This window comes from Lagopus muta, chromosome 15 (assembly GCF_023343835.1).
Source record: "Lagopus muta isolate bLagMut1 chromosome 15, bLagMut1 primary, whole genome shotgun sequence".
NCBI lineage: Eukaryota > Metazoa > Chordata > Aves > Galliformes > Phasianidae > Lagopus > Lagopus muta.
This window is the reverse complement of record NC_064447.1, coordinates 11305533-11322084: the sequence shown is the minus strand read 5'-3', so window position 1 is coordinate 11322084 and position 16552 is coordinate 11305533. Positions and strand designations below refer to the sequence as shown.

The 16552-nt window shown below is 45.7% G+C and overlaps 1 protein-coding gene across 1 annotated transcript in view; it reads left to right on the top strand.

Annotated features, from left to right (window-relative positions):
• Window positions 1-16552, top strand: part of FOXK1 (forkhead box K1) — a 48983-nt gene that overhangs the window by 17110 nt on the left and 15321 nt on the right. The window contains exons 2-4 of the mRNA XM_048962153.1: window positions 5325-5522; window positions 14879-15035; window positions 16250-16396. Of these exons, the coding sequence (XP_048818110.1) occupies window positions 5325-5522; window positions 14879-15035; window positions 16250-16396 (502 nt within the window). The remainder of the gene's footprint in view (window positions 1-5324; window positions 5523-14878; window positions 15036-16249; window positions 16397-16552) is intronic.

Sequence of the window (16552 nt, the reverse complement as noted above, 5' to 3'; positions counted from 1 at the left end):
AAACTAAAATGTAAACAGGGATAGGAATCGCTCTGAGCACTTCACAGTTAGGTTTTGTTTTGGGCTGGGTACCACTGTTGGCTTTGGAAACGCTGCAGCTCTGCTCAGCACTGGGCTGGGCTCTGCGTGGTCCCAGAGCATCACAAAGCAGCAGTCCTCAGCCGGGAGCTCACAGCTCTGCTGTTGTGCAGCACTCACAGCAATTAGAGCATCTTGCAGTTCTTATGTTTGGTAGTTTGCCTCTCTGTCCATGGGCAGACCTCTGGGGCTCAGGTACCTGGTTAGGTTAGCGAAGTAAACCTTTAACCCCTTCTAACTAAATTTAGTTTGATATTGGGTAAACTTTCCCAGTGAGTCTTTCATGTTGTCCAAGGCTCCTCATTTCAGGCTCTTTCAAAGCATCACACAAATAGGGAGTGTGTTTATATGACTTAGTGGGAACTTCCTTTTCCTAGTTGCAACCAATTTGCTCCTCCCTTAACTGACAACAGAAGGGAGCTGTAATGGGAGCTAACGGGCACATCTCTGTAGGGACTGCCCGTGCACTGCTGTGCGTTGATCATGACCTGAACTGTTCATCTTTACCCCACGCATTGCCCAAAGGGTGAGATGTGTCTGTCTTGCCCACTGGTGAAATGGAGTCCTTTGCAATAACTGGCAGTGGTGATGGCTGAAGGCAGATCCTCACTTGAGCTGGGAAACACAGCGTGTCTCTGGGACTTCATGCATGGAAATAAACATGATATTATTCAGGGTGAACTATATGCACTTGGTAGGAACAAGAAATTGGTTTCAGAGAAGTTATGGGAGGATTTAATATCTCTTTTAAGAGGACTTTTTGGGGGAATCCTTGGTCAAATTTTAGCTAGTAATGGCGTAGTTCAGTTCCATCACAACTCTTGCTGCTGTACTTAAAGAACTGGTTGTCCATGTTTGAACCTGAGCAATTCACTGATTCTGGAGCTAACTGCACGCTTGGGATACAGCTGTGTCCCTTTGCATGATGAGGCAGCGGGAAAGATGTAGGTATTGAGAGTCAGCAGTGTAGTAACAGGGGCTGCAAGTTTCATAGGAAAAGGTGGCAGCTGCAGTGAAGGGATTATGGTGAGCTCTCTTTTTATTTTGTGAATGGGAAACCCAGACCTGCCTTTCTGGTCTGATGCAAATTGCAAAAAGTGTTATTTTTCAATGAAGCATTTCATAAAGTGTTTCTTGTTCAACCTGCATCTCAAGACTGCTAGTAGCAGGGATGAACGTAGCAATGCTACTGTTGTATTTAATGCTCGCAGCGCTCAGGACAGCAAGGTTGGGGGCATCGTGGGACAGTGAGGTCAGCTGAGGTGGGCTGACCTGCTGATGGCACCTCATGTAGCACTCTGCAGCTTTCTGCTCTGGTTACTGCCTTTTGCATAATGGACTGGAATGGTGTTTTATATATTTATTAATGTGTGTATACAGATATGTTTTCTCCACTTTGTCGCAGTGCTTTTCTACGGTGTAAATCCAGCACAGTTTCCTGTCTCCCTTCCAAGTCCCTTTTCTTGTCCTTAGCAGCAGCCATTTGGTGTTGAGCAGCACACAGGGTGCTCTAACAAAGGAACAGTGCATGTCGTAGCTTCTGTTTGTGGTGGTACTGTGTTTTGGCAAACGCATCTCAGTTTCCTTTGCATCAGTAAAATGTGCTTTGAGGAGGGGGAGAGCATTCCTGGGTATATTATGTATGATGTCACATGGGGTATGGAGTTGTCGTGGTGGGGTTTGTTGCTTTTGTTGTTTTTTCCCCTACCCATTCTCAGCAAGGGCTGCTTTAGGGTGGATGTTTATGTAAAGCCTGGTGTTTCCCAGCATTTTATTTTCAGACCTCACATAGGTGAAATGCTTGCGGTCGCTGGCGCTGGTTTGCCACATGAAGGAGCCCAATAGCACAGCGCTGCGTGTCAGCGCCAGGAGCGCGGCCAGGAAACTTCTGACATTCTGTCTTAGTGAAAGCAAAGCAGAACTTGTAGCAACATCCTTTGTATCACTGCAGCCACGCGTGGCATATGCTCTCCTTCTCTCCTCAGTCTGCAGTGTGTACACATAGCCTGTGCCCAGCAGGGATCCAGCAGTCCACTCTCTTTGACTTTCTCCTGCCTGAAATCCCACAAGGCACAAATTGTTTCTTTGCAATTGATGGAGCTTGCTATGTGTGCGTGCTCTTGGTTTGAAGACAAATGCACCCACTGCCTTGCATGATATCTGAGAGAAATGGGAATTTCCCATTTCCCTTTTCCCACAAGAAATTAAGATGTATATAACGTGATATAATCGTATTGAGTAGAGCAGATTGCTTTATAGGGCTAGAACTGCAGGCTGCAGCTGACTGCAGCGCATTATCTATGGAGCTCTGTGCTGCTGCAATAGAAGCAAGCTGCTCCCTGCCTGCAGCCAACTAGGAGGCTTTTGCAGACCTTCATTTATCCCCTTGTGATCAGCCGGGAATTTCTGAGGTGCTTCAGAGCTGCATCTCAGACACCTTTGGATCTTCATCATGCCTTTTATGTTGTCTGATGAGTGCTTCCAGATTGAGCTATTCTCATGGTGGAAATGTTAAGCAGCAGTAGTAATTGCTATGTCTCTTTGATAGGAATCATGCAACATGGATCAAGTAGTAAAATTCTGCTTAAATGACCTCCAGTATATACAGCAGTCTGAAGGAATGCATGCTCAGCTCTGTCTGGGCTGTCAGCCTTGTCCTGCTTATCTTCTGTAGGTGCATAACTCCCACAGGCTTAACTCCTGTGCCTCCTTTCTGAATAGGACTAATGCAATTTGCATTTATCCTCTTTGGAATGAAAGAGGTTAATGAAGGAAACAATTAGAAAAGCTCATTAAAACCGCATTCTGCTTTAGTGTAATGAAAAGTAAGCTTTGCCACGATGCAGAAATCACACTTCCCTGATTTCTCACTGCTGCAGTTCCCCAGCACTGGTGAGGATGTGCTGATGGAGGCAGCTCAGGGGCCGTGCAGAGGCTGTCCCTGCTTGTTGCATGGCCATGGTTGCTGTAACGGTCCTTGCATAGTGGCCACATGCATGCTAGCTTGCTAGCAGAATGCCTTACAGCTAGCAGTGTGTGCTGGGTTCTGCTCCAGTCCCTATCTGTAGCAATGTGATTGCAGCCAGCCCAGCCCCTCTGTTCCTTCCCCCCCCCCCCCCCCCCCCCCCCCCCCCCCATTGCAGTGCGGGTAAATCACGTGTCTGAATCCAGTCGTGTTGGGAGGACCTGAGGAACAGCGCAGCGAGGCAGGCCAGCCTCTTGGCACATGTTTACTGCGTTAGTTCAGGCTTCCAATTTCAGCTTGGCTTATGAGTTTAGAAAAACTAAATGTTAGCTCTGTGCAGATTGCCTGTGCTTATGAACTGGCAGCCTGGGCAGTGCTGCACAGCTACCTGGAGGCTCTGCACTGAGATCAGCAGCAGGCCAGGGCTGTGTGGAGCACTGTTACACAAGGCCTGATCCATCCTGGGCTCAAATGCTGGGTACCTGGCACTGCAGCACAGAACCCCCCCCAGAGAAAGCTTGGCTTTTCCTAGTGAACACTTGAGGAACAAGGAAGCTTTGTACTGAGCCTTAGTCCATGAGTTGCTCAGTGCAAATGTATGTACTCCTTGCTCTTTCTACAAGCAAATCCCTGCAACAGAACAAAAGCTTAAAATCCAGTCTGGTGTTTCCCTGGGCCTGATTCAGGCTCATCTCAGTAGCTGTGTGCGTGCTGCTGGTGTGCACTGCAGGGCCACTGCCGCTCTGAATTGCACTCGTGTATGGAGCCTGCTGGGAACAGTGGTTAGAAGAGCTGGATAAACATGATGAGACTGCATTGCCAGCAATGATGTTCTCATTTAATGTATTAACGAGCACAGGTGGTGGGACCTTTGAAATGAATGAGAGGCAGTGTAAACTCCCACTGGATGCAGCAAAGCTGTCATGATTCCGTGTTGCAAAATGCTGAGCCAGCTTCTTTGGGATGAGATGGGAATGAGCTTCCTATGCCAGAATGATAATTTTGCACATTTTGTAGCAGGCTTCTGAACATTACCTTACAGCAGAGCTGGATTATGTGGCGCGAAGAGCAGGGAGCGTTTGTAGAGCAGCAGTGGGGTTGTTGCCCTGCATTTCTATCAGTAGCAGTGTTGAGATGACTGAGTCACACCTACTGACCTGCTTGCCTACCACCTGCTTCTGTCACCATTCAGGATCTAATAACGAACGGGTGAAAAGAATTAATGTTCAGCTCACAGCAGCACTCAGTGCTGGAGCAGCACCACCCGAGTCCCTTCATTTCCTTCTACAGACGTGATGCTGGAGGCCAGCACAGCTGCTGTGCTCTGCTGGCCTTTCCCAGGATAAAACCTGGTTTTTATTTCCTGCTTCTTTAACCTTAGTATCAGTGAAATGATCCCTGGAAGGCTTCTATTGATTGCACATCATTGTTTAATTGAAGCACGGTGAGTAGAATTGCAGCGCGCTCGCTTTTACAGCCCTGAGCCTATTGTAGGCACTATGAATTGGAAAGCTTTCTGTTCGAGTATGGGAAACGTCAGTCCTTGTTGGCTTTTGAATTTCCACATTGTTTCTTGAAGGCTGGATGTAGCCTCATGTAAATGTGCAACTTCTTTTTATTTTTTAAAAGAAACAATTCAGAAATCAATGTTCTTTGTAAGGAAATGAGACCCCATAGGCTTGCAAAGGCCCTGTTCTGACTTTTAGTTATAAACCATGCTGCCTAAAGGGGGGTGCTCCTGAATATGTGGTGTTCAATCTGAAACCTGCTAGATGATCCTTCAGCATCATGTGCAGAGATAACAGTGTGTTTTGGCTGTACAGTATGTAGAGGATGCTGTCTGTTGCTCTCTGGTCTTTATGGCTTAATGCTCCCTGTTGCTTATGGTCTTCATACTTTCAAGTAGCTCGTACCTTTCTGAGGTACGTGCATTGAGCTAATAGAAGATGATTTCTAGTCCTCGATATAGCAGGAGCCCAGAAGTATGTCATTTTATTTCTACATCATGTGTAGTCATTGATGGGATACGTGACCTTGGGGAAATCATTCAGTCTGCCCAAACCTCCAGCCCGCACCTGAAATCCCAGTGATACCTATGCAGTGATTTGTGAAGGATGAGCAATTCCTGCTTGGGGCTCAGAACTGAGAGATGCTGGAGAGAGAGCGGTGGGTTTTTGTGCTGTGAATGGAGTAATTTTTCAGTAATTGCATATAAAAACACTTAGAATGTTCAACATCTTGTGTGACAGTGGCTTTCCCTTTTTCTTTTTCTCCTGCACAGATGTACTTTTCGATTCCCTAGCACGGTTATAAAGATCCAGTTCACATCTTTATACCACAAAGAAGAAGTAAAAGAGGAAGCTTCGTCGCCTCCCCTTCGGCCTCTTTACCCTCAAATTTCTCCTCTGAAGATCCACATCCCGGAGCCGGATCTCCGCAGTGTGGTCAGCCCCCTCCCATCCCCCACTGGCACAATCAGGTGAGATGATAATTATCCCCAGTGATGCTGTGGTTCTTTTTGTTTTGCTTTGTGCTTTCTGGAAGCTCTGTCTCTCTTCTCCTACCAGTGTCTATCAGCTTTATGCTGCTTATCTGATATCCCCAATGCGTGGTGTGCCCCATTAAAAACAACTGGTTAAATATCTGAAGTTGAGCATTATGAAGGATGGTTAAAATCTTCACAGCCTGGATGCGTGGTTTTGTCTGAGAGCTCGAAGGGTGGGGGGCTGCCCTCGAGCATTGGTTTCACAGCATGGAGCTGTTAGTCTATCTTTGGCTATGGAATTAGAACGATCTCTCCAGAACTACTGATATATATGGAGAAAAGAAAGCAAGCAAATGGTCTCTGTTAGGACGGCTGGTTTTATTTTTATCTCCATAATATTCCGTTGTTGCTGGGTGGTGCCGTGTTATCTGGAGCTGGGGACAAGGGTGGCCACTGGCATGTGCTTTCCCGGCAATAGAAGGAAATGGGAAGGATGCTGACCACGTGCTGAGGGGCTGTAGCAATTTCAGTGTTCATCTGTGCAAGTATCCTGTTTGGTAAATCATCTGATTCAAGAATGTGTGAGAGAAATAACCTGAATGTCATGTTACTGACTTGAATTCCCTACTTCTTTCTCAGTAAGGAGTTGATGTTATGTTCTTGCAGTGATAAATGTAGTGAAACTTACTTGCTAACTATAGTAAGGTGTGTTCATGTTACAGGGTGATGTGTTACAGTTTTTAAAGTGTAGCCTCCGAATATCAGAGTGCACCTGGGAATAGTGACAGACAGCCTTCGCTTTGTTTTCTTGTCCATAGCTTTGTAACAAGCTGCAGTACACAAACATCTCCTGTCAGCTAGCACTCATTCAGCAAGTAGTATTCAAATTTATACTGCTGAGAATGACTTCAGTGTCACAATAGAGCCAGGCAGGTTTTGCATGGGTCTGGAGGCATTTGCTTGTTTGGGTTTTTCCCCGCTTGCAGAGCTGCACAGATGTGCACTGCAGATACTCTAGAAAGAGGGAGCTGGAGGTGGCTGTGGTTTCAGCCCTCTGTTCAGGCATTGCTTTGGGTTTATATTTAACCTTCTCTTTTTAGATGAAGCTTGTTGCTGGGAGGGGAGGGGGATGGTTTCTCTGCCAGCATATGGGAGTTAGTTTCCATTCAGTCATCGTGTGCAGCATGGTGTGGTTTCTGTTACTCGCAGGGGCTGTATCTTTGACTCTGGCATATGCCTGCGACTGATATTTGACTCCTGGAGAATGTTTCTTTTGCATAAGGAGAAAGTGGAAATAGTGGTGTTGAATTGTGCTCGGCCCCTAACGGAGTGTTTACTGAGGATGATTAATGATTGCATCCGTTTGTCTTGAGCAGAAGCAAACCCAGCAGAGGCTTCAGAAAACCTCAAAAGACATCTGAGGTTTCGCTTGCCAAATTCCTTTTCATTTCTGAGTTCCTCTTACAGAGGAGGGACTGACACGTTTGTAAACATCCTCATTGGGCCCCTGCAGCCTTCTCCTCTCCCTCTGCGGGGTCTTGCAGCTTTCTTGCCCTGCAGCCACGCTCTGGGACAGGATTTGGATTCTTGGCTCTCAGAAAGGGAGCACTGTTGGTGCAGCACATCAGTGTGAGCTCTGCCATCGGTCTCCCAGAGCAGCAAACTGCTCTCTTGGTATCCTTGTATCAGCACACAGCCTTCACACAGTGCCCTCTGCTCCTTCCCCAGGGCCACAGGGGCTCAGCCTAGGACCCCATTCCCTGACAGTGTCTGGAGGCGTTTCCACCGGCTCTGCTTTCCTCCTCCTCCTCCTCCCTTTCCCTCTTCTAGTATTTACTTTCCTAATTTGGTGTGTTTGCCTTGCTCCTCCCTGATTGGCCCGTGGAAAATTATTGCAGTTTGGAAATCGTTGGCTGGGTGAAATTTCCTTTTTGGAAAACAGCTCCCAGCCCCTCTTCCTGCCTCCACCCTGTGTGGCCAGGGCCGTACTGCACTCCTGCACCAGGCACTGTGCTCCCAGCACCAGCCCTGCCCTCCTGACCGCCGTTCTGTTCCCTGTTTACATTGCAGCTTTGCTTCCCTGCAGATTCCCCCCCTGCGAGCCGCTCTGTTTTTTTCCAGCCTATTTATTTTCCCTTTGCAGAGCGCACCGCCTAGAGAGGGAGTGAGCTTTAGTTAAACAAAACCCAACCTGCCACCCTCAGCAGCTTTGCAAAGCAAGATTCTTGCTCACTCCTGGGGAGACATGTTTCCACTGTTTCCTTAGCAAGGCAGTTTATCTCCAGGAGAGGCTGCTTGCAGATGTTTTCGATGCTGTTGTACAGCTTTAAGGGAAAATATTGGCTGGCAGCACACTCGGTGAGGCTGACACGCAGACATGGCTTATTTCTTCCTGCTCTGAGTTCAAAAATCTGTTGGAAAAACAAGCAAACAAACACAAACTTACTCTGAAAAAGAAAGGCTGCTGTGGCTGTGAGAACCAAGTAGAAGCAGTTTGTCCACTTCAGGCATCATAGGAAAGGGCAGAGCACCTGGATTCAGGCACAGTTCTCTTCTCAGTAGATTCAAGGCTCTGAAAAGCTGTCTGAAAGCCTTCTGTAGCTTGGCTAAATTCACCTCTGCATGCTGGGAAATATATCTGATGCTTATTATGAGTTTCAGAAGTCAAGGACTGAAAGTCCTTTCAGTGCACAGCTTAAAGATTCTGTGCTTGCATTTGGAAAACCCTCTTTTGGTGACACCCTTACTGATGACTTGAAGCTCTTCACCTGTGCAGCAAGCATCTGAGAAAGTAGTGCTACAACAAGGAAATTCAAGCTGCTGCACTGCGGAGCTCAGCATCGTTATTCACGTTTCACAGCTGCTGCTTCTGCTGGCTTATCTCTATACAGGGGTGGCTGTGGGGTTGAACACTTTGTCTTGTACTTCACTGGAAGGGCATGGCTATCTCACTTACATATACAGTCTTCATCAGTAAAAAAATAAATCATAAAAAAGCCCTTTGACGTTTCTCACAGGGCTCTTCCTCCAACTGCTGCTTGAGAAGTGCCTGGTACATCTGTGTGTGGACTGACCCCAGCCTTCTGTTTTAGAGAACTGTTGATACTTAATGTGCCACCCACGGTCAGGCACTGCTAGAGTGATCAATACCTGGTCTGCAGTGAAATGAATGAGACCAATAGATCGAGCAGTTGCCATCCTTCTGTGCTTTTTTTGTAGGTTTGATTAGCAAAGCAGAAGGTGTCAGCTGAACTGTTACAGTTCTAGAAGTTGCACATTTTTCAACCTTACTGCTTTTTTCCCCCTTTCCACTAGGCAATCAGTTCAGCTGCATGCTCTGCTTGTGGGTTATTCAGAGGAGCTGCAGTTCTGTCAGCTAAGCCACCAATGTGTGTTGTGGTCTTTAACAGGTCATTTAAATTCATTGCCTGCTTTTTATGCACATGTGGTGTCATAACTACTTTCCAAGAGCATGTAGTAGGTAAATTATGTATTGGGCTTTTATTCTGTAAAGCAGCATGGGAGGGTAAGGTGGTAGGAGGGAACACTCACGTGTAGTCCTGTGTGCTGTGTTACATGACAACACCATTTCAGAACACTTGGGTTTTGATAGGGACTTGCATGGTTCTCTAAAGGCATGAGATGAGCTGGATGAACCCTGATTTCAGTGGTTATATACCTGCTGTGGAGCAGGATGCGTAAATATTGGCCTTTCCTCCTGTCTGCAGCATTGTGAGCCACGTAAGTGAAGAGCTCCAAGGCAGGCTTTTTGCAGGCTCTTTGCATTGTCTTGGTTATCCATTGCTTCCTGGATTCAGGCTCTGGTCCCTCCCACTGTTGGACAGAACGGTGATTATTTTTAATCGCCCTCGTCTCCCAGCCACAGGCCAGCTAGCATGCTGCATGTACATCCCAGAAGCAACACAACAATCTATAGCAGGCTTGGGAGCTCCTACGCATGTTTATTTCAGATAATGGACCATGTGCTGGTGGAGCAGTGCCAAGCCATGTGCTGGAGGAAAGGGTGCGTATGTCACAGCTACACGAGCACTTCCTTTTCCCTTCCCCTGCTCGACGCTGCTGTGAAACGTGCACTGAATCCACAGATGGAGTGAGCTCACTTCCTTGCTAACGGGGGGACCACTGGAGCAGAGACAAGTATAAACAATTTGAACTTCTGTGGATAGATAACTTTCTCGCTGTGGCTTGTTCAACAGCTTTGGGTCGTTTTTTATTTCCAGCATGAGGTAGAGTAGCTCTCAGATTTCTCCTTTCACATCAAAATCCAACTCTGTTTGGCAGCCTCACCACCGGGGATTGTTTCTGAAACCTGTTTGAAACAGGCAACATGCAAGGACTTGCTGTTCTTTGAGTTACATTTTTGGGGCTGGGCTGGGGAAGGAGAGCGGCAGAGGATTTGCACCCATGGGTTCTGATTGGTGTCTGGTGGAAATGCTCGTTTCGCAAGCTGCAGTGCTGTACTTTGACCTGATTCCTGCCTGGTACACGTGGAGAGGAAAAAATCCCTGTGTCTTTTGGTATCCCGTGTGCTTGAAATGGAATATAGGAATAGGCTGAGATATGTGGCATTTCTCTAACTGTAGTCTATGTGTGCAGGAAAATGCCCTCCCTTTGCATTTGGGGAGGAGACTGGAGAAGATCTTGTTAAGAAATGGGGATTCTTCCTTTGTAGTGGAAATGGGACTTAAGAAAAGGAAAACATTTGTTCAGATGGCGATCTTTATATTGGTGGTTACTCTTAGCACTGCTACTACATCTGTACGTGCTTCAGAAGTGTTTATTTGGGCATTTTGCAAAGACTGCCATGTGCCATATCCTAAACCACGGGAGGTTTTCCCTGCTCTTTAGCAAGGCACCTCCTGCTCAGGTGAACAGCTTCACGTGCACTCGCAGGTAACGCTTCCTCCTGGTCACAGGCAGGGAGTGCTTTATGCACACACCTGGCTTCAGTTGAGCTCCTGTACCTTGAGCCCTACAGACACCTTTCTTGAGGGAGAATGGAATGAAGTAACAGGGCAGTTTTCCCGCATTCTCTTACTGCCTCTCCTTCTGGGGAAATTGGCACTGGAATTTGGGAGTGTTTCTGTTCCCAGCTTGCTTGTGGACTTGTGTGACTATAAATAAATCATTTAACCGTTTATTGCCCACCCCCTGTCTGAGAAATATTGTTAAACTGGGACAAGCTGGAGATCTCTACATAAGTCATTGCATGCATTCAGGTAACAGACCACCTAGCCCAGGATTCTGCCTCTTTGGGGTGATGTAAGAAAGCATGCAATGATGCTAACTCGTGCTCAGAATCAGTTCCCTGTCTTTGATCATCCTGCCTACTCCAGTCAGTACCTTTTCTGATCCTGTTGTATTGTGGGTTTGTTTGTAAGGAGATGAGAGAGCAGCATGCTGTCGTCACACCATGTGCACAACAGTACACCCTAGTTTTGCACTCCTTTATTCTTTAGTTAAAGCACACCAATCTGAGCATTCCAGCAGCAGTGCAGTGAGTTGTACTTCTCCAGTAGCTGGTATCTATCTGAAGGCTTTTTCATTGCTGAAGAGTGCTATGAACTTTAGAGGCTAGATTCTTGTTGGCAGGAGTCAGAAGTGAATCATGATGCTGTAAGATGCCACATTCTCTATAGCCAGCTGTAAGCTCTGAGTTTAAAAGGCACACTTGCCTGTTACACGGGTGAGTTTATCACAGAGACTGTGTTCAACCCTCGTCTTCCTGACCTTACAAACCAAAGGTCAAGTTTTAAATGGAAAACATGCTGCAAAGGACCACTGTGATTCAGCATGTGGCTGTAGTGTGGTCTAAAGCTGGGTCTCAGCGCAGTGCTTTGGGAGCTCAAGCCCACTGACTGCCTGCAGTAACAGTTTCAAGACCCTGAATCCTTGGTGAATCTGAGTGTAGAGGCATTAACCATGGTGTCACAGGGATCACACTGAGCAAATGCAGCTGGTGTGCTTACATGTTGTTTTGTATGCCATTGAGAGACACGTGCTTCCTCTCCAAAACGCCCTCTTCTGTAACATACAAGCTTAAACCAAGTTATTATATTATATTATATTATATTATATTGCTTGCAAGCTAAAGAGTGTTTGCATGGACAGTGTGCCTGGGTCACAGCAGTAAGCTGGGGTGCATACCCAGCTGTAGCTTTACCCAGTAGAAGTCTATAGTATTAAAACGGATTCCATCTCTTCAAGTATTGATGCAGTATTAATATCCAGCAAATCATAACCACTTTCCCCACACTTGATTGTATAGCACAAACAGATATTTGTAGGGAAAAGCTTTTCATCTTTCTTTGCTTCATATTTGTTATAAGGAGGTGTGAATGCAGGCAAATGTCCCTGGGCAGCTCCTGCTCTGGGTGGTGAGCAGAATTCCAGGAACTCCAGGCAAATGATGTCACTGCATTGTGTTTGCTTGTTTTCTTTCACCTGCACTGAAGTTTAATTTGAACTTAATCCTCAGAAGGGGTATTTTTAGTAAAACTGTTTCTCCACTCCTTCTGTCCTGTGTTTGTATGGGGGGAGCAGACTGTCACCTTGTTGTCATTTCAGTTGTCAGCTCTTTTTTTTTTCCCCTTTAAGAGCTCACTGATGATTGACTGAGAGCTTGAACACTCAGCAATGTTTCACCCTGCCTTGAGTGAAGGGGCTTAAGGTTCATGTTGTTTGTTCTCTATCCACGTCTCTTGAATTGATAACAGACCCAGGCTGAAAGGAGGCAGCTCTACCTGGATGGAAGTTCTGTTGTGGTGAAAGAACAGTGCTTCTCCCAAATCTTCAGATACTGCCGTGGCTGCTTCATCAGGGACCTACCAGGCTCAGAAAGTTAACAGCACTTTGGTTGGAGGGGCTTTGTCAGCACTCATTAGAATGATAGCCCTGCAAGGGGAGAGGTTTTTCATTCACATATTTATTTAAAGCAACAAGTTGTGCTTAAAGCTCATTATCAGCTGCAGCAGCCCAAATGTGAATAGTAAAAATTGGGACTATTTTCTTTACTATCTTGAAGAATTGAATCAATTCCTGCATCTGAACTGCATGGGACAGTTTTTGAACCTTCAGTAGTTTAAAAGGAAAAGAGAGCTGATGAGGAGGGCAGGCATACGGCCCTGAGGTGTGTGATTTTCTGGAGGACTTCTTTCTTCCATATCCTTGACCTAAGCTTTAGCTGCTGTTTGTGGCTTGCTGTTAATGTAATTCTGCAAATGAAGAACAAACCAGCAAACTGTTTCATCCTATTCCCATCTTAGTCTGTGTGTTACAATAATTGCTCGTGTGCCAAACACCAAGATAAAAAGAATTGCTGTGTTTTTGATTTGTCGTTGCTTCATGTATGAAAATTACTTTCATTTGTAATTATCTGCACAATAGAAGCAGCGTGTGCATGGAGAAGCTTTTGAGAAGTGACAGCAGAATAATTAAATTCAAACCAGCTCTGTGCATGTAGACTGAGGCATCAGGAGTACTTCTGTGCTGAAGCATTATCCACTTACAGAGTGGGCTCAGAGCAAAGAAGAGCAAATTTTGGATTCATTTTCCTGCACAAACAGCTCTCTGCTTCTCTCAGAACTAGGTAAAAAGTGCCTTTATCTCTTGCAAAGACAGATTTATGTTTGGGCCCATCAATAAAGGTTGTCAGCGGGCGCTGGAGGCATTACTGAGCCCTGTGCAGTGGTTTGTATGGCTCAGTCCTGGCTGGGAGAGGAGTGAATCTGTGTTCCCTGTTACAGGGATTCGTTGTGGTTGGGATGTTTTGTTTTCTTTTCCCTTTCCCCCTGCTTTCCCCTCCAACCCTGTGATCCACTTTTAGAAAGAAGCAGTCTTGGTTGTGCTGAGCTCAGCATTGCAACCGTTTGCGAAGATATTGCGACGAGAAGCAGCACTTCTCAGCTTACAGAGTGGGCTGTGTTAGGGAACACTCATTCTTTCCTGTCAGCTTGCTTTTGCTCTGGAGGTGTTGCCCATTGAGCAAACAAGGGGTGTCTCACCATGTCCTATCCATCCACACACGTGCGTGGGAATGCTCTTTAGATAGCATCGCCTTATTGAGGAATGGATTGTGTTCTGTTTTCCTTACAGCACTGAGCCCAGTGCTGGGTGAGTATCAGTTACTGCTTTTATTTCTGTCAGGGCTCACACTGCTGTTGGGCATTTCCTGGAAAGAGGATTGTTGATGCCAGTTCTACCACCCTCTGATTCCCAGCAACGGGCTTCGTTTTGCATCTTTTCATACAATTTGATCTGCTTGTTTTGCTGTGTACATCTCCTGTGTATTGTTTTGTTCGTTGTTTCTCTGCTCTTATGCAGCAGACACTGTGTAAACCTGGAATTTAGCCACCCCTCTGCCTTTCCCTCCATGCAAGACAACACAGAACAATGGAGAGATGGAAAAGGGAAACTTCAGACCTTCGGGTTTCCACCTCATCCCTTTCCTCCTGGTCTCTGTGTGCTACCAATCACAGATGTGTGATCCTCAGACATATCTCTCTGATTAGTTCTCATCTTGGAGCACTCACTTCTGTGTGTCTGAGCGGTGCTGTAAATTACACTGATCTTTTACTTGTTTGTAGCTTTTTATCAGCTTCAGCATGGTTTTCCATCTCTGTAGGTGTTCCTGTAATGCCATCTCGTGGTAATCCTCAGGTTCTAAATGTCCCTTCCCCATGCTTGCCAAAGCTGATGAGTTGCCTTCAAACTGTATAGAAGTGATTGCAGCTCTCTACTGATAGCTACACTTGTGTGCTTGTGAATCAGGGAAATAGCTGCCTCCTGCCATGGAGCACTAATTGTGGCATTGTGTCTGATCTTCTAAAGATGGTTTGTGTTCCACAGGGGCCCTCATGGCAGGTGTCTGAGCTGAGTATTTTAGCTACAATACAATACAAGTGCATAGCCCCTGTCCGTAAGGGAAATGGAGTAAACATTGCCTACATCAAAAGGAGAGTGATGGTGTTCTGATAGGTTTCTCCAGCCAGTTATTTCTGTCGTTACTCCTTCCCATTACAGTGCATGTGTTTTTCTAAGTCCTGCATACAGAAAAACCATTCAGTGCTTTGAGACTGTTCTCTTGTGATTGTAGAAAGTGCAGGTGTGTGTTTGTGTATGAGGACTTGTAGGAATTTCAGTTTCATCTTCGATTACGTGTGATTTGTATTTATTTTCCATCTTTCTGTGCCTTGGATAAGCCCCAAGGGCAAAAATGAGTCCAGCGAGTGATGCTTCTCTGTGGCTCGAGATCCTTTTGGTATCTGGGAATTAAGAACTGGGCATCTTGTGAATAAATAAACAAATTTACTTTCTCTTTGCCTTTTCAGTGTACCCAACTCTTGCCCGGCCAGTCCACGCGGTGCTGGATCCTCAGGATATCGTTTTGTTCACAACATTACCTCGGATCTGCAGCTGGCAGCAGAGTATGCAGCAAAAGCAGCATCAGAACAGCAGGCAGATGCATCTGGCGGGGACAGCCCAAAGGTTCAGAGAAACATTACTTACCCAGCCGTGCTTGTTGGGAAGCTTAAGACCTGGAAGTGTTGAGTGTAGTTAAACGGGTCTAAGAATATCCTCTGCCATGAGGGTGTCGTGTGTGTTATCCTCCAGGGTTTGGAGACCATGGCTTCAAAGCAGCAGCATCTTGTGCTAGATGATGAATCTGCTTGCTTGGCTGTCTGAAATGCATGCAAGCCATTCATTAAAAGGGTTGAGCAGGAATACTCTGTCTTGCTTGTTTGATAAATCAAGAACCCATATAGAGGAGCATTAGAATTCAGTCTTGATTTCTCCTTTTAATTAATGGTATTTTGCAAAACACATCTGAGGAAAAGGGAAGCAGGGGGAGAAACTGGATCCTTGCTATGAGAAATGTGCAGTCAGCTTTCAAAACAAACACATGCCTGTCAAACAAGCATTAAACGAGGAGAGCAGCAATGAAATTTAGATTAAAAAATAACTGAGTTAAATTGATAACTTTTCATGTTGGTGAGCTGATCTTCAGATCAAAGTTAAAGGTGTAGATTCAAAACCACCTCATTTGAGATTGGGTGGAGAAGCACAACACTAGATGACGACTTGTGTATTTGATTCTCCCTTGAGACAAGAAAGGCTGTTGTTGATGGACTAATGTAGGAATACGAGATCTGCAAATGAATTAAAGTTCCTAGAATGAAACTAAACCTGCTGGAGATAGAAGGAACAGAATTAAGTTTCATATTGGGCTTGTTGCTAGGAGGGGAGCTGGTTAGCATACTTGCATGAGCCTGGCAAAGCTTTAGTTGTAGCTGAGTGGGATTGAAGGCTTCAATTTCATGAACACTGAGAGCAGTGAATGTGTCCTACACCCTGTAACTCTTTGCTTACAATTACTCATCCTTGTTCTGTTCCTTGTGCCAATATAAGCACATCACAAATCCAGTGGAGAATGGAGGCAGGTTAAAGTTACCCTTTTTGTGTGTGTTGGGGGGGTGGAGGGTACAGGATGCCAAGATACCTTGATCTGGTTTAGTTCTCTAGTTCTGTTTGTACACAGATACTTGTGCTGTGGTGGGGGGATGAAAGAGATGATGCTTTTAATTGCCCATCCTTGTGCTCTGTTTGCATCTGTGAAACTACTGCCTAACGTGCTTTTATTACTTGGGGTTGTTGATGAATTCTAGTGTAGGAAATAACTAAACTTTCGTATTTTTTCTTAGGATGAGTCCAAGCCACCCTACTCTTATGCTCAGCTAATTGTGCAGGCTATATCTTCAGCACCAGACAGGCAATTAACACTAAGTGGAATCTATGCCCACATTACCAAGCATTATCCATACTACAGGACTGCTGACAAAGGCTGGCAGGTGAGTTCTTGATATGACAAGTTTTTAAACTACTTTGACAGGTCTTATCTGCTTTGAAATACATTTAATAAAGTTTTGGGGCACTGAGAATGGAGCTGCTTTGACTGTTCCCAGAATGAATTTGTGTAACATAAGCTAGCTAATTTGCTTGTGGGC